The sequence below is a fragment of the Mycetomoellerius zeteki genome, unplaced genomic scaffold (genome assembly GCF_001594055.1).
Source record: "Mycetomoellerius zeteki isolate Tzet28-1 unplaced genomic scaffold, Tzet1.0 scaffold285, whole genome shotgun sequence".
Taxonomy (NCBI): domain Eukaryota; kingdom Metazoa; phylum Arthropoda; class Insecta; order Hymenoptera; family Formicidae; genus Mycetomoellerius; species Mycetomoellerius zeteki.
This window is the reverse complement of record NW_017257266.1, coordinates 547633-566546: the sequence shown is the minus strand read 5'-3', so window position 1 is coordinate 566546 and position 18914 is coordinate 547633. Positions and strand designations below refer to the sequence as shown.

The 18914-nt window shown below is 35.2% G+C and overlaps 1 protein-coding gene across 11 annotated transcripts in view; it reads left to right on the top strand.

Moving 5' to 3' along the window:
• The window catches only part of LOC108724256 (protein tramtrack, beta isoform), a 64804-nt gene that overhangs the window by 15394 nt on the left and 30496 nt on the right, over positions 1-18914 (top strand). For all 11 annotated transcript variants that reach the window (XM_018450532.1, XM_018450534.1, XM_018450541.1 and 8 more), the window contains one exon: positions 1812-1935. In XM_018450532.1, the coding sequence (XP_018306034.1) occupies positions 1812-1935 (124 nt within the window). The remainder of the gene's footprint in view (positions 1-1811; positions 1936-18914) is intronic.

Sequence of the window (18914 nt, the reverse complement as noted above, 5' to 3'; positions counted from 1 at the left end):
TTTTAACATTTTTTATTTAACGTGGTTCTACAGTAAAGTGCCGAAAATTTGGGGTGTCTTACCAGGGCCCACCCAAAATCACAAATATACGTATCTGCATAATTTGGATAAAATATTAAAACTACGTGCATATTTTAATGAAATAGTATGAAATAAACGATATTTAATATGCAAAAGTGAATTAAAAGGAGTTTCTTGTACAATTTGTTCTTGTAAAAATTCGATATTTTACTATTTCAACATTAAATATCTTTCCAGAACGGCTGATAACTTATTACTTTTTGTGATCATTATAATCGTAATTTTTTTAACTCCTAACTATTATAATCTCATTTTTTTAGAGAAATCTATAGTAATGTTTATGTGTAGTTAGTCAAAGAAGCGTCTCTATTTTTTTTCTTTTATTTCATCAATAATCTACTCTAGAATTTTGCACACCAAGTACTTCAACTTCCTTACATTAAAAAATTTTTAAGACATTTTTACAATAACTCGATTTACTGTAGAACCACCTTAACTATCAGATTTCTTACAATTAAATACTCTCAGATCTTCCAAAGATTCCTTTTCCCCATTTCTCTTACATTTCTCTTGGACTTTTTTACTTTTAGATTGTATTCAATCCATAGTCATTTTATTGCAACAATATTACAAATAAGTTTACACTTGTTAAATATATTTTCAAAGAACGCAAGTCCTTATCATCAAATAATTTTATCACTGTTAAAATTATTATTGCTTATAAAGTTAAAACAGTTTATGTGTGTACATTATTTTATTGTTAAAAGGACAATGCATAACTATACTTATATAATAATGTTAATACAGTAATTATTCTGTTAATACATTATAGTAACATTTCCAATGTTATGTTGTAATATGTATATATATTACTTGAGATAATATATGATAAAATCATTTATATATTTAAATAGGACATAAAGATATTGATGAAAATTTATATAATTACAAAAATTATGCAAATAACTTTAATAAATAAGTGAATGAAGTTTGGAATTTTTATATCATCATACAAATTTGTTTTTGTAATTACTTCATGATGAGACAATATTTCCAAGATGATTGGACTGTACAAAAAAATTGAACTTGCATTTTTTAAATGTATACATTATAATTCTATATGTTGTTATATACTTGATGTATTATATGAGCGTACTACACAATTTTCAATATGTAAGACAAAATATGCCAAAGTATATATTTTTGAGATCATGTTCTGTGACAGATATCTTATATCTTTGAGCAATAAATCGAGTTGTTCTGAAAATAATTTTTTTCTTTGGAATTATATTGATTACATTTAACCTCCTACAATTAAAAATATTATTATATCTTTTATACAAATAGGAACAAAAAACTTTTTTAGATATATTCCTTTTTAATTATTTTTTTGTTCAAAACTATGCAAAATATTCAAGTATCAAATAAGTATTATATATGTATAAATTTAAATAACATTACTAAGTTTAAGCTATACTTATATAATTTATATATGTCACTTAAATGTTCACATTAAGTTTAACATGAAAAATTATAAGAACCATTTAAAAACTTAAAATGCAAATTTTGTTTTCAAGAAGTCTTAAATTTGATCATCTCAAAAACTTAATTTAAGAGTTTGAGGATTTAACAGAGCTTGAGAAACAACAATTTGCAAGAATACAAAGATTTCGTCTTTCGAGGATGTGATTGCAGATAGTGTTTGAATTAAAATGTCATAAATTGTGAACTAGCTTTCATACTATTGTGCCGGCTATTTATTTATAAAGCTGTGATTATGTCATTTGCAGGGTCATCCAGTTGGACTGATAGGAGAAGATGGAGGGACCACGGCAGGAGCACTCAGTGATGGTGTTCAAGGGATTGAGTCATCTGAGCACCATAATCCTCCGGAAATGCTCGACGGACTTGATGGTAAGATCTGCACACATATATCCAACTTTACGACCAAAATTTCGTTTAGATTTAACATATTTCCTTTTCTACGTTTTGTACCAAGTCGTTCTGAGCTGTGATTAACTTGTACATTATGCGTGTTGAAAATCGTACTCGATATTATCTCAGATATTATCATTCGGATGGGATTAAATATTAAACTCGTAAACAGAATAAAAGATACGACGATGCTATTCAACGTTATTCAACATTTATTCGTTGTAAAACGTCGCGCTTTATTCGCGAATCAAACTCGTCATTTTGCGCGTATCGAATGCTCGATGGGAAAAACGATTTCTTTGTCAATATGTGGGAAATATGTTATATCTAAGAAATCGAGGGAGATTTGCATGCACGTATTTGCAAGGATTTGACACGAGTCGAGTCGTACGTAGGTGTCGTCCGAAGCGAGCATCCCTCTATTTCCAAATCTGGCAAGTGTAGTGAGTGTAACTTTAGAAAATGAAAGACCTTTTTATATATATATATATGTATGTACATGTATATGTATTTGTACGTATATGTATACGTATATATTCATATACACTGAGCTCTGTGTATATACATATATATATATAACTACATGTGTATATTACATGAACCCTTGGTGTTGTGGTGATGGTATCGTGCATTTGCTACGTCATTGTGGTAGTTTTAATTACGTGTGTTAATACATATACAGAAAGAAATAAAACATAACAAAACTCTCGTTGGTTTGGGACTGGTATCAGCAAATGGACTGTACTCCTATCTCATATCTTTTTTCTTTTTTTTTTTAAATCCGTGTCCGAGATTGTGATGGTGTGTGGGTACGTCTGGCTGAGTTCATCTCGCTGTTCTTACACGTGCACGTGGCGCGTGTGCGTGCGAATGCGTGATGCCACATTAACGAACTCCATTTGCGTGAATGCGTGTAAATGTGTGTCGTGTGTGCGAAATGAGATATGTACATACTTATGTCATATATATTATATATAAGACATATACATATATATATATATACAGCATATATACGTACACTGCGTGCACGTGCAGACGCAGATGTACGCATATATGCGATACTTCCATGGCGGGACTCTCTGTGCATGTCTTTATGTGCTGTTTTTATTTCCTATTCTCTTATATACCCTTTTGCCGTATCTTGCGTCACCGTGCCTGGCGATCTTGATCTTATATTCTCACGTCTCTCTTGCGCTGTTCGTTTCGATCTACACGAGTGAACGAGAATATTAGCAACAAAATGTGCAGTCGTTGCGCATCTCGTTGCGCAATCCGTCGTTTGCGTTAATAAAATTGCCGGCCGCGGGCAAAAAAAAATTCGTTACGTAAGACGTTTCCTATACTACGTTACTTGATACCACGAGACGGATATGAAGGTTAACGCGATTATACAAGAGCGAAGGATCCGAGGATTCTAGTTATCCCGAAAACTTATCCTAAAATTAGAGATTAAGATGTTCCAATTAGATTATCAGATTCTAGAATTTGTAAATTCTCTAACTTGAGGATCTCCATGGAGTCAGGGATTGCAAGATCCACTTAGATCCAGAGGATTCAAGTTTTATATACGTAATCTATGAAAAGTATATAGGTAAAATTTCACTTTTCGCGAAATATCTTCTATCGTTCATCCATTAATACGTCACGTTTATTTATAGTCACGACTCTTATCCACTACGCATCGTCAATACATTAATAACAGTCGCTAACAGCGGCAGTAGCAGCAGCAGCAGGAAGACCTTAAGTATCATTTTTTTTCTTCTAACGATTATATCCGAAGAAGCATACGCGATTAAACCGCTCGTTAAATAGATTCTGTTGCTAACGCTGTTCTTCGTTTATCTTTCGCATCCTCGACCTCATAGCGATCTTGTCTTCGTCGTCGTCGTCGTCGTTGTCGTCGTCGTCGTCGTCATCGTCGTCGTTGCCGCCGCTGTCGTTGATAGTTACTAGATTACGTACTTCTTGATTGCATATTCATATTATATCTAGTTAGCTGAAATGTTGCACGAGCTGCATTATGCAATAGTTGCCAGTGGTCGCGAGATGCGCGCGTTTGATCTCCGACGGAGCAATTTATGTATGGGCGGTGTTTAAGAGCTGGGGACAAAGTCGATAGTCCGTATCGCGATCTCTGCAGACTGAGCGTTTACCGTGGAGTCGAATCGGCGAATCTTCTCGCCGGAATTCGCACACTTGAATGTTTATTTTTCATTCGGTTTCCTTTCCAGTAGGTCAACTTTGACATCTTTTTTCTCTTTTCTTTCTCTCCTGTACTGTATTGTGACAGTATCTTTAGTCTCTTGGAACGCGATGAGATGACAGTAGAATTGCGCTTTTTTTACATGGTATTGACATTTGCTACGAATAGGTAATTATAGATGAAAAAAAGCACGGGGTGAAGTCTTTAATAGAATTGATCGATTTTCTGTCTTGTTTCGATAAACGCAAAGGAATTTCAATTTTTTTTTAATTATATCCTAGAATCTTTCTATATTTTTTTTTTCTACATTATTTCTTCTCCGCAACAAGCAAGATTTTCATGTATTTCCAGTGCTTATAAAAACAAGAAAGGTAATCAAGCAATTCTATTTAGTACATCATCCTGTACAAATACGAGTGTGGTGTTCGTTATGATATCTTCGTGATTTTGAACGCATTTGAGAGAATTTCTTCTTCTCTGCAACTATTTGACGTAGAGTGTAACTTATGGGAAGCATAAAGGATGTTCTATTTAACGTTATCATCGAAAATATTTCTTTTTGCAATGACAATTTCTTATATTAGAACGATAGCAAAATAAAAAAAATTGAAAAGTAATTTTTTAAAAATATATTATAAAATAGTGAAAAAGATTCTCTCTTGGAAAATTAATAAAATAAATTTTAACCTCACGAATTAGAATAATATTACATTTTTGCAATATAAATTTTTGTGGTATTTTTTGCGTATAACTATCAATTAAAATTTTATTAATACTTAAACATTGTTATCTGTGTCGATCAGCAAAATAATATTTTTCTAAAATAATATTTGCTTCAAAAACTTTTTTTTTTAGAGAAAAATTACATATCTAAATATTTATATAATTTTTACATTTTACAATGAAAAGGTAAAAGCTGTGATAAAATATTTGCATTTCAAACATTTTACAAGAGAAATTACATTTATGTTCATGGTAGTTGGTAATTCCGATAATAAAAAAGGATTTAACATTTATTTTTGAGATCTTTTATTTCATAATTTTACATTCATACGTTTAGTTACACAATTAACAAAAACAAGTATACGTATAATTTTTTTTAAAATTAATTAAAGAGTTTGGTATTGAGACATTAGACTAGACATTGCGCAAAGAAATAAAAGAAATTGAGGATGGTAACGGGAATCGATCATCTTTACGTATTTTGGGTTGATAATTGTAGACACAGTTGGCATCGTTAATTTATTATGATGAATTCATCGAAACAGGACCTTGTATTCCAGGAATACCGCTTTGCAAAAGGACTTGCAAAAAGGATATAAATAAAGACAGTCACAATAAGTTAGAGCACGCGCAGGTCGGTATGGAGTGCTGTAAGCAGTGCGGCAAGAGCGTAGCCAACATAAAAAAGCACATGAAATCACACAACCCCGACAAGCACGTATGTCAAATATGTTTGATATCGTTGACCAGGTCTGACAACTTGAAAAGACATATTAAGTTGAAACACGGCATACGGGACTCCTTGATATTGCCGTTTATGCGCATGGAGCAAAAGCTCTTCGTGGAAAAATCCCAGTCGGCTCAATCTCAGTCGGCTCAACCTCAGTCGTACTCAACTTAGTAATTATTGCATTGCATAAATACACAGTGCAAAGTATATTAACCGCAGATTATGCGAGGATCTTTGAATCAATTAAATCTGTCAGGAACTCGATTACTGGCATTATTGGAATGCTATAATTTAAGATATTAAAGTACCTTAAATTATTGCATAGGTATATACAACGATCCGTTTCGCACCAAAGAAACAGCAAATTACAGGACCGTGTCTATCGATGTATTCCACTCTTTGGGTCTTTCTGATCCTTCGGATACATGGATCTTCTGATTCATAGATCCTCATACACTCTACATACATAATTTAACGTTTATATAATTTATTTTCCTATCCTGTCAAGTATAAGCCTAGATTCGCGTACATACGTTCGCAGAGCGCTGGAAACTTGTGCTCATGTCATTTCACACGTTAATTAGTGTTAATCATGACGATTGATATATCGCACCAAGAACCGTCTAGTTGTATTCGTGACAATTACATCGTGTGTGCGCCTGCGTCTCTTTGATTTATAGAATACTATTTAAACTAAAATTAAATCTATTTATTCTTGTGCGTTTAGCTTCTAAGTATTTAATTCTAATAGATAAGACGCGGAGATTTCTGATTCTGATAAGGGAACGATCGGAACTCACCGTTCTTCACGATTTTGCTTTGGATGTGTTGTAGAGCATCGTAAAAATATTAGATCCATACTTTTTATCTGATTATCTCAAGGTCGAAATAACCTCTCGAAAGTAACAGACTGTCTTCTTCAGTATCAGCAAATATCTTCAAAATAAGATTATCTATATGAAAAAAGTTTTTATACAAAAATGTTTTATGGTATTTTATACTCTTTAACTGGGTTATCGGTAACCCATGTTCGACTTTCCATTTAGCCCGTTTGATATTTTAACTACAAAAAAGAAACGTGATTATAAAATAATTTTTGACATCGTGAATACACATAATTACGATGTATGATGCAATATTGATGTATCAGGCCTTCTTTATAATAATAATTTTTGTAATTTTTTAACTATTATGAGATACATATTATTTAATAGATATAACAAATGCAAACAAAAATACTGTAAGTTACTGATAACTCACGCGACATGGTGGTCAAGTTATTTACAATTAGCCTGGCATGGAACGTGTTAATAACGGTGTATTCACATTTTTGAAAATGTTGAAAATGAAAAATCCATTTTTTTTTGAAAGGTTTTAAATAATTTCCTAAATGGACTAAATCTTAAAATAAATACAAAAAGTATGAATTTAATATGTCTTGATGCCTCCTTACGTATCCAAAATCGGTGATGAACATTTCCGACGGTTCTCTTGTGAGACATGAAGATTCTCTTAATTATAGCGGAGTGTTCGTAGAATCAGTATAGCTGGAGATCTCAGTGAAAGTAATATCAAGTACAAAACTTCGTTCTTCTACCTCCCGCTGATTGTCCGAACGTCATATCGTTCCGAAATACGGAAGATGAGTAACGTTCCTCCAAGATTACGGATCATCCTTCGATCTTGTAATCGTCTTTCCTTCGTCACTTCCGTATCACGCCCGAATTCCATGGACCGCTACGGTTCATTCTGAGGATCTCACATTCTGAGGTTTCTCTTGATTCCTGCGTTTCTGGACGTTAGGGTTCAAAATTCCTAGATTTTCGGACTCCAGCATCTTCCCTTATCGTCTGCGCAGCAAGAATAATAGGTATTTATAGTCGATTCTCATATTAAGACTATCTTAAGTAATATCTTAATAAGATGCTAATATGGTTCTGTGACTGATTTAAGATCATACTTAAGATCGTCTTGAATATAAGAATCAACTACGAATACGGACCATATGATATATGATCTAAATGATATTAAGTATCTCTTATACGCACGCGTCGCGAATGGTTTTGCACAGTTCTACTGATCCTGGGATCTTTGTTCGTATATGTGTGTAACGCGAGAATATATTTAACGTTACGTATAAAATCTATTAGAACGGTGTGCAAAAATAATGGTAAATCATGGAGCAATCTTTGTCTCGAGCAGCGCGATTAATCTGCGTAAATGGGAAGGTGATGCAAAACATTCTTCGGCGCGTGTACGTAAAAATATATATAGATTTATATATTTATACGTATATTTTATATTTATATGACGTAGGTTGTGAATCACGTCGAAGACTGATTTCTGTGTGAGTCGTCGAGGCTCAAAAATAGTCATGATGAAACTAGTCCCCTGGGCCCATAGGCTGTAATGAAAAAAAAATAAGAACAGACTCCTTGTGGAGCTCACTTGTGGTGCCTTTTGTTTAAGTACAAGGATAAATCGCTTGTCACGAGATAAATAATTAAACTATGATAAAATAGTACTTATAATAAGCAATGCGATATCTCCCTTAGGCAGTGCATTGGTCACACGTTCATAGCCCTTCTACGTCGTTATGTAACACACGTGTCCTTTTTCCTCCGTCTACGTCGTTCTTGTCGTGATTCCGGGTAGAAATGGCGTCGAGCCAGTTTTTTTTTTTTTTTTTACCTATGTTCTTTCTCTATTTGCAGATGCGACACTTTTAGATCTTCGAGCCATTGAATTCGCGCCAATAGCGGGCGTAGATCAAGAAAGTATATTCAGGTTTTTTCGGAAAGATGCTGTATGTTTGCAAACGCAAACTACACTCGCGAATACTGTTTCAATAATTGTTTTTCATCAAAACTTAATTATAGTTGCTATCTCGCGAAAGTCTTTAGTCTACTTAAAACCGGTGGAAAGAACGTCGCGCGTAGGATTAACCGAAGTTTTCAAGTAGATTCTACGAAATTAAGTATAACAAGGTCGTCATACTTGCGACATCTCGCAGTTATTGAAATTCTCTGTCCGCGTCGTCAGCTTCCTAAGGGAATTCCTCGACGTTCTCGCGATTTTTCGAAACATTCTCGCGTGACCGGCGCGACGAACTTCTGCTATCTGTTCATTCGCACAAAGCGACACCGCGGTTTCATGCGAGAACGCGCGTTTTATCCCTCTTTCTACGCTCACACACGTTACACAACAAACAAATGTCGTCTCGTGAGCAGATGCATTCTAGCAGCGTCATGGTTTCCGGAACTGGCAAAAAATGAAAATGCAAAACTTCCGGGAGTGTGGAATTCACTTCACTTGTCTTATAACCACTTACTTTGATTGTGAACAACAATCATACGGTACGGTTTGCCAAGATGTTCATTTATCAGTCTTCCCATTTTTATTTCTCTTTCGTTAAAGACATTTCTTTTTGATTCATCGTCTTCAAGTCTGTCTTCGGTAGCTCGGAATTTTTGAAATTTGCTTTCTTAACTTCTATTATCGTTAGACACTTTTTATGATATTATACTTTATATGATACTACGTTTTAATATTAAGTTCAAACTTGAAAACTTGAATTGTTGGAGATTTTAAGGTCTCTCAATTCTTAAATTCTAATTTAAGTCGCTCCGCTTTCTCAGGTCTTAAATTCTTATTTTTCTCATAAAGGAAGCAGTAAACCCTTTTCGCGAGTTAAAACCGCACTGGTAGGCCCGTATCGATTGCACCGAGTGGTAGTAAAAATTACAAGGGTTCGGAATCGCTCTATCAATGACATATCGACTATTTTCTGACCTGGTAGCCATTAGTAGCTGACGACAAACAACGCCAATTCAAAGCATAACATGACATGGGAAGGATGTTGTTCTTGAGACTCAAACGGACTGGAAACCATAGTAGCGTTTCCTTGCCAAATAATAACGGAAGCAGTTTATCTGACATGCACAAATGTCCCATGTTACTTCTTTAAATCCAACTTTCTTTTATATTCATTTATTATATTCTCCCATTTTTATTTCTATCTCATTACGAAGATGTCATTTCTTTTTCATTTCTTACCGAGAGAAACAATCTGTAAAATATTAAAAGCTCGCGCTCTGTATTATATATGCTATACAATGATGTAGTAGTTTCGCTACAAGACTTTAGGTACGTGGAATTTGGTACTCTCACGTGCAGATTCTCCGAATGGCACAGATTCTTCCGCGAGCTCTGTCTTTGTCTCTCTGTAACAAGGAGGACACGTAGCTGGGGCGACAATTCGGATCCGGTAATATTAATGTCCTCGAGTTGGCCGTGACGTGCAACCGTAATGTCTGCTACACTATACCTAGGTGCAAGACGTGAGAGGCCTTGTCGCGTTTCGGCGAGGAAGTGCCCCGGTATCATAACTTCCCGACCTTTAACGGTGGAAAATTGTCTCTCTGGGCGACGTGGTAAAACGATGGATGGATGGATGGCGTTGCTGCATTAGCGAACCGAGCCCTGGCGACAGGGCCCAAATGGAAATTAGTATCACACGAGACTTTCCCTGCCGCAGCACGGTCAAAGGGCGCTCTCTCTCTCTCTCTCTCTCTCTCTCTCTCTCTCTCTCTCTCTCTCTCTCTTCCCCCCTCTCTTTCGCTCCACGGTTGAACGATAAAAAGCTCAACAGCATTTTGCATCCCCCTCCTGCAATAGCTCGGTCCATCGATCCATCGTTGCATCTAATTATACAGCCCGCCCTTCATTACCCTAATTACTCTCGCAGTATGCCTTTCGTCCTCGATTTTATTGATCCGTTCCGGTGTTCTTTCTGGTTTTTCAGGTCGGATATTTTTATTTATATTCATAGATTTTTACAAATAATATTTGCTCAGATTTGTTTAGATTCCGTACAAATTCCCTAGAAATTTGTATGAAAGAAATATTGGTGATTAAATCGTATAAATTGATAATTGACTGGAAACGCTTATCTTATCTAAATTTTTATCGCATTTGCTATTTTTATCGCTTAAAGGCGCATCACGCTCTAGCATTAATGATCTCCATAATGGAACACTGTTTTATTTTCGCGAAGCTTTTAAGTATCTAGATATTTATAATTCATATTCCTCAGGGAATTGCTCTCAATTAAAATATCACAGGTTATTAATTCTCGATGTTTTCTTAAATCCACACTCTTTACATCACAGATCTTTAACCTTTGGAGGATCGGAGGCCCCTTTAGGGACTCGACAGTGGCGCCACCTTTTTCACCACCCAACCCCATAACATTGACAAAAAAGTTCTAGTACTTAAAATAAAAAAAGTCGATCAAAAACGTGCCGGTCCTCAAAAGGTTAAATCGGCTGTTCTACTCAAATCGTACAACTTGTAAAGTTTTCATACTTGGTTTTGTTTCCGACTTGTTTATTTTCCACGTTTAAGCTCCACTTAACTCTCTCGCTCGTTTTCTCTATTGCATCTTGATCCCATTGTCATCTCTAAAATCACTATCTCTGAGAACTCCTCGATGATACTTGTTCTGTTCAGCGATATCTATTCTCGATTTTCGACATCGATCGTCGAATAAAGCGATTCCACCGACGAAACAATGTATTATAGACGCTTTCTTTGTGCTCTCGAGATGCATCATTGTTTAATATTCTCTTATAAAGGCGGCAGAGCGAGCGCGACATTCGTCCAAGGAGCGACGAGATCCTTTTCTGACAATAAGCTCCTTACCGGTATATCTTCTCACCCTTATTACATGAACATCCTCGTCTCACGATGGTCGGACGGATGTGACGATAGTTTGAGGCTGAAGGCATAGGATGGTGTCCTCAATAAGAGGATCAGCGGGTGAAGGTGTGCCTGGAGTGGTACCCCGCTCGCAAAGAGTTTCGTTTCTTGAGCACACGACAAGAGGCTTTTCGTCTTTCGCGCTTGTGCCCGCTTACTTTAAATCCCGGTGGTTGGCTTAACCAATGGAGGAGAAACCGGAGCCGCCGTTGGCTTCCGTCGATATGTCCTTGCTCGAAGGAGTAGAAACTTCTAGCACGAATCTCGCGAAACTCTGCTGATCGCGCTAGGCCATTAATCACTTAACCGTGAAGCTTTAGTGTGAAAGAAACGTTTTTCTATAGATATCTATATAAAACAGCTCAAGTTTTGTAACTTTATCTTATCCGTATATTTACAGTTCTAATTTTAATTTTTTAAACTTGTATTATAATTATTACATCATAAAATTTATATCATAATTATTCAACATATGTAAATCTCTGGAAGTATTTTTAATCATTTCCTTTTTATAACTAGAATTTTTAGATCATCAAATTTTTATTTTGTGAACATATTTCTATTTATTAGACATGTAAATTCTAATTTGTAACGCAAGCATGCGTTTGAAAATTTTTGATACTTTTTCTTAGAATCATTCTCGTTAATGTCTATCAAGTAATTCAAGTAATTTTCACATTCGACTACTATTAGTACCAAATGTTCAATTGAATACAGAATACGCTCTTCTCTTTGCACATATCGGTGATGTCCTCGTTATCGCTGTTTCCAAGCAATAGTTCAATCAACCATCCTCTCTTATGTCTTAAGTGGTTACATGTTCAGACTGTGGCATTGTCTTCGAACAGACTGTACGTACTGCGCAGATCTGTAGCAAAGCTACTGTATAGATACTGACAGGAGTACTTGAAATGAAGTTCTAACGTTTCGGTGGTAGCACTCCAGAAATCAATCGCATCGGGAAAGTTTGCAGTGTTGGAATTTCGTTGCTCCTCGAAACTCAGTGTAATTTACAACAAACGATTTCATCGGAACAATTGAATTACCAGTAATCATGTAGATATACAGGGTGTCCTCAAATTTTGCGTGCAAATTTTAACAGTATGAATTGAAATAAATTGAACAAAATGTAACAAATATAAATCCTAAAATGTTTTATTGAAAAGTTGTAACGAAAACATAAAGGTTCGTATTCAGAACACGCTTTTATCGATAGACACGCGCTTTTTTGTCTAAAATTCTATACGTAACATGAACTATATGCGTGCTAACATCGTAAACATTTTAATGATTTAAAATATTAAAATTTATTCTCTCTCTCTGGAAAATTTTATTTTCCAGATAAATATGATAGAGAACGTCAGTAAGCGGTCAAAGTTACATGTTTCGAATAATACATTATTTTTAGACAATAAGTTTATTTTTAGACAATACGAATTTTATTGAACCATACATTTGAAAACTCAATAATAAGAAGTAATGGCCATAACGGTCAATGCTAAATCTTTCAATGCTTAAATATAATTAAATATAATTCAATCTGAATTACTATAATACTATATATGTATATGCATATATGCCATTCCATGTGAGCGTTCTAAGTCTTTAGACTATCGAGGTTGTAAAAAACTACTTGTCCCTTATTTTCATCTATAAAATGAGATATTAAGAGCTTATTAAAATTAGAGGGAATCACTATCATGTTTTCTTGTAAATTTATACATATCCATCCGTAGATTATAATTGAACTAACGTTAAAAACTTGTTTCTCGAACTGCGTATGGATTTTCATATACAGTAAGTGCAAAAAGTATTCGTATACACACAGAGAAAATATTTTTTAAAAAAACTTTATTTTTTAAAAATATAAGTAAATATTATCCAGCGAGAAATGAGTCATCGAATTGATTTCGAATCGATATCGATATGATGATTTCAACATCAATTTGACATCGATTCGACGTTTAATGACGTTTATTGACTATCATTTCTTGCTGGGTAATTAACAATTTATATTTATAAGGAATAAAATAGACTGTATGTTTCTTAAAATTATATATACCAAAAAGATGTGTATTAATTGTAAGAAAACATATCATCTGAAAAATAAGCGAAAATTAAAAATTGTATTGTTTGGATGCTCAAAGAGTATTCGTACAGTTGAGAAATTTAGCTTCTAAAATCAGGAATACAGCGAAGCTCGTTTATGTTAGAACAGAATGCATTCATTGTATAAAATTGCTAATTAATATTTATTTTTCTACAAATAAGATTTTATAACAAATTTCCTTGTACGCGAATACTTTTGCACTCACTGTAATTGTACATGATTGTTACGAGAATTGAAAAGGTTTCTTTTTGTAAATGTAGCTCTTATACGTTCATATAACATTTTAGTTTATAGAATATACTGTTAAAATTTATACGGAAAATCTGAGGACATCGTGTATATAGAACAAATCTTGTTCCTTGATTACAGATTTCAGAAAAATAATTCATAGGTAATTTAGACATTCTTCCAAATCTTTGGATTTCAAGATCGACGATTCATAGATTTCTTCGTTTTATAGAAGATTTTGTTTAGTGTTTTTTTACATCAATCTAATAAAAATATTTACAAAATTAGCGGAAAACTATCACACTATCGGCTTTGTCATTTAATCGTGAAGAAACTTCAGTTTCTTGACTCTGATTTAAGTACTGTTACCCGAGAGATTTTGGGAATGGTTTATTCTTTGACAAAAATATATCCAACTGCGGTGTAACGTCCGCAGCGGCAGATATTTCCTCGGCAGCCACGTGTGAATTTAGTGTGACACCTGGTTTAACGGAAAATAAGAAAAAAAAGAAAATAAAAGAGAAGAAGGTATGAGTCGTTTCCCGGGTATGATCGTCATTCGTCGAGAGGAAGACGTAAAATCCTGTAGCAATACCGTACCGTATGGACCACTATGTTGAATCTACGTACATAGATCACGCGGCCACACTCCTCAGCATATATGCAGTTTAGTTGAATGTACAGGCAGAGAAAGAAAGAGAGAGAGAAAGAGAGAGAGAGAGAGAGGAGAGAGAGGAGAGAAATGCATACAATGGAGGGTGGGAAATACACTCTGTTCTCTCCTGTTCCCCGTCGTTGCATCCCCCTCGTTTTCCTCTCCTCCTCGCTCGTCCTCCACCACTGCTGCGTCTCTTCGTCTCTGCCCCTTCTGCGTCCCTCTTCCTTGACGGCTTTTTCTGGCACAGCGCGGTGATCGATGCCGGTGTGAGAGAGAATATCGGGTTCCACGCGACGCGAAGATTGGGCGTTGTTAGCGCGAGCGATTTTTTAGACTGAACGTTCTTAAATACCTGTATTATCACGTGTGTGTTCCTAAGTACTTACGTTTCGTACGTTTAGAGCCACGTTCTTCTAAATCGCGTCGTTTTAACGAGAAATTTCTTTGACGTTGGGCAGAATTTATGTCAGATACAATTATAGTCCTACGAAGATGTAAAAAGGGCTGAGCTAATAAGTTGTATTATCTGCGTCGGAGTGTAATAAGATGAGAAGAGACGAAAGTCACGTCGAGATGTGCATTCGGATGCATTATTCAGACTATAAATCAACGTATACTCCCTTCGCGCGTATATCAACGTTGCGGGCCGAAAAATAGAGACAGCTTACGTGCGCAGCGCCCGGTACAAAGTGTGTTAAGCTCCGAAAGGGCTCGCGCCCATTCTCTCGGTTCTCCTCTGCATAATAAATCTCTCCAAGCATCCCCTCTGCTATTCTGTCCTTTCCTCAGTCCCCATTTTCTTCCTGTCTCTTTCGCCCCTGTACCTTTACCCTCTGGTCTTTCTCTCGCTCTCTCTTTCTCTCCCTGTTGCGGCATTAGTCGGTCGGTGATGCTGGCAGCTGGATGCGCGCTTCTCGCCTCCGCCCTTGCATCCCTTCGAACTGAGGGATGCTTGCGCAGGGGTAACGGACGCCGGCAGTGGCTGCTAGGTCGACCCTAACTTGGTAAAGTTTGTAAAGAGGAGATTGTGGAGTATCATTGGCGAGAATTCGATGACCCTTTCCCTTGCAATCGTACGCTTTTTAGCTGCAGATGCGCATTAGAATTAAATGTAAACGCTTGACGTTAAATTTGATACATTTAAATTGGATTTTTTTATTAGAACAGAATTGCAGTGTACTGTTAATTTTTTCGGTGAATTTTATTATTGGATTAAAAGAGAAAAGAAAGTCAGAGAGAGAGAGAGAGAGAGTTAACTGGTCTATTAACAAGAAAACCCATGGAAATATTCCTTTTCGATTTTGAACTTTGAATATATTGTTTTCTAGATAAAAATAAGCGTCCTGTATTTTTGAAAAAAATTGTAACTCTTCTTTGAAAAAATTTGTTTTTTTTTTAAGCGAATATCGTCGAAACTGTAATATATATAGATAGAAAAGAATATTTTTAATAAAAGTTGAATGGTTTTTGTTGAATGGAAAAATACTTTATAATAATAATTTAAAAAAATTTTTATTTATGAAGAATAAAAAAAATTTTAATTATAATTATGAAGTACTCTTAAAACGGTTTAATTTTTATTTTAAACCTTTTTTCTATCTCTTATAATTTCGACAATATTCGTTTTGAAAAACAATAACCAATTTTTTGTAAAAGGATGTTACCTTCAAAAGTGCTATTGGATCTTTATGAACAAATACATGTGTTTGTTTATAAAGATCCAATCCCTTATTTTTATTTAGAAAACAACATATTCAAAGTTTATCAAAATCGGAGGAAAACACTTCCATAGATTTCCTTTTAAGTTATACAGAAGCGGCATGCGTTTTGAGTCGACATGGAACGAGTGCTAAATGACACTGAGAGCGCATCCGATCTCGTAAACTTGCGTTTTAAAATGATTGACTCCGAACGTCCTCGGAGAACTATTTCTTTATTTATGTATTATAGAAATTTTTACACCTCAGAAATGCGCATCTCGTGCGATATTAGAGTTCTCGATAATCTCTCGCCTCGCTCGACCGAAGAAAAATTGGCGTCTCATTTACGACGGCTCGTTTTGTACAAACAACATCGGATCCCGTAATTTCCAGCAGATCTAACCGCATCCGCCTCATTCGTCTTTGTCTTGTGCGCTTGCAGAAATACTTCCACTTCCGACTGGCTCCACTTCCGTGCGACGCCCACCGTCGGCCCGCCGGGCATTTAAATACGTTCGTGCCTCGCGATTCCGATATAAATCATCGCGCGAATGCGACTAGCAAGAGCGAGCGAGCACCTGCCAGTGATTGTAAGGGTCGTGTTACGTCCCCGCGATAAGATCAGTTTCGAAGTCTCGGAAATAATCACGCTACCGAATGGACGCTTGCTTGTTACACTAATACGCGCAGCCGTCTGCCTTTTCCGACCCATCTCTCACACCCACTTTTCACATTCTGACTTTGTTATTCGAGAAACATGCGGAACCCAATCGTGACACGAGATAATAGAAGTTGATCTTTTCTAACTAATTTATGTAAATTTTTCTATTTTTTACTTTTTCTTTTATTCTTTGTGTAGGAATTTATCTCTAAATTTTTTAATTACCCACATATTGTATTTTAGGATTTATTTATTCTATGTATATTTCGAATAATTTTTAACATTTTAATTTCATTGATTTTTTTTTCAATCTTTTTTGAAAATTAGTTTTTAAAAGTTAAACATTATTTGCGACATATATAAGAATAAAAATTTAGAAAACACATTCGAGGTTTTATTCTCAGTGCTTTTTATGATTTGTGCGCGAAATATCAAACTGCAACACGAGTTGCTAAAGAGAATCAAAAATTCTCGTAGAAATACGGGCATGTGTCTGGCGTGTGTGCTTTTACATACCTTCGGTATACGTAAACTGCATAAAAAAAAAACAATATATGCATGTATATGTATATAACAATAGGTACGTGTATTGGTACACTGGACATGCACTGAAAATTCTCGGGCTGTAAAAATAGTAACGACGGGAAAATTCCGACGAGAAAGTGATTTGATTCTGTGGAAAATCCGGCGCTAATGTGCTGATAAATTTGACGAAATTAGACGTGATTTCGATAGATTTGACTTTTCACAAAAAACCGTTAAAAACCGCACAAGTTAAAACATGAGTCGTCTTTTACGGTGAAAGCATTTCGACGATCTTGAAGAGGCGGTTTTTTGGGGCGGTTCATTCAATCATTCATCCGATCGGCATCTCTTCTTTGTCAAAGCTGAAGTCCTGCAACATTATTCAATTGATGCATCGCGAAACTATCAATCAACGCATCGCGGATGGGCATTATTTCTGCATACGCGAATTTGATTTATATAATATGATGACATTTCGATCTTTCTGTAAATCGATTCTTACGAAATCGAAGGAATTTATATATTAATAAAAACATTGCATTGCATAATAATAGTTTATATCATCAGTCGACGTCACGTTCGAATCAAGATCGTCGCGTCGATCGTCCGAATCAGGATTGCGCCATCGAATTTCATTTCCGGACGTTAATTTCGCAGTTCGAAAATAGTTTGTGACTATTTCGCGAAGAGAAATATTGGTATTGTCGGGACATCGATTCTGTGGCTCGATAACTAAAATGTAACCAGTGTCACGCTACCTATAAACACGCGCAGTCAGCGACATGTCCATAATAGACCGCTGAGCAGTTTTCGCTGTTTCAATCTTGCGACGTTTCACGCGACTATATCATGGAGTTTGTCGTTCAAATATTTCTAAAGGATCGTCTTTCATTGTCCGATAGTATTTCACCAAAAACATGAGAAAATAGTCATTAATTAGGCACCAGGTCTACTGATCTCATTTAAACGTTCGGTGCTCGAATTTTCCAGTCGCATGAGAATTCTGAGCACTTGATCGTCAGATCTGTGGAACTTCGGTCTTCCTAATTATTTTAATAATCTTCTGTACAAAACGTCTTCGAGAAATCATTGATTATGTAGAAATTATTCGAGAATTAAATAGCACTCAACAGGATCGTGTTTATAAAATTTGATGGGCTTATGATTTTTGAGCGCCTATTCTGTAATTCGTTATGAAAATTACGACATCATTATAGTGTCGTTGCGCAGCTTTTTTGTTATATAAGATATCTTTGCAATGACAACATAATATGATTACTGTTATAATATCTTCAAAATTTCTTTAGAAAAATCGAGACCTCCATTTAATCTAATGTATGTATGATAGAATATATCTGTTAATAATTGTTGCAAAATGTCGACACGTTGAACAATCTCTTGAGAACTTGATTTAGACATCAAAGAAGAAAGTAAGGAATATTTAAAAAAGTCACACTATATATATTTTTTTATATACATATTTGAGCAAATATGAATATTTAAAAACGTAAAATATGAAATAAGAATTAAAACTATTCTGAATCTCTCGAACCTGCTATTGTTATTTGGTAATTTGAATCAAATAATAATATAATTTCTTTAGTTTCTCTTATTTCTTTTGGTATTATGCCTCCAATGACATAAATGATATATAATCCAA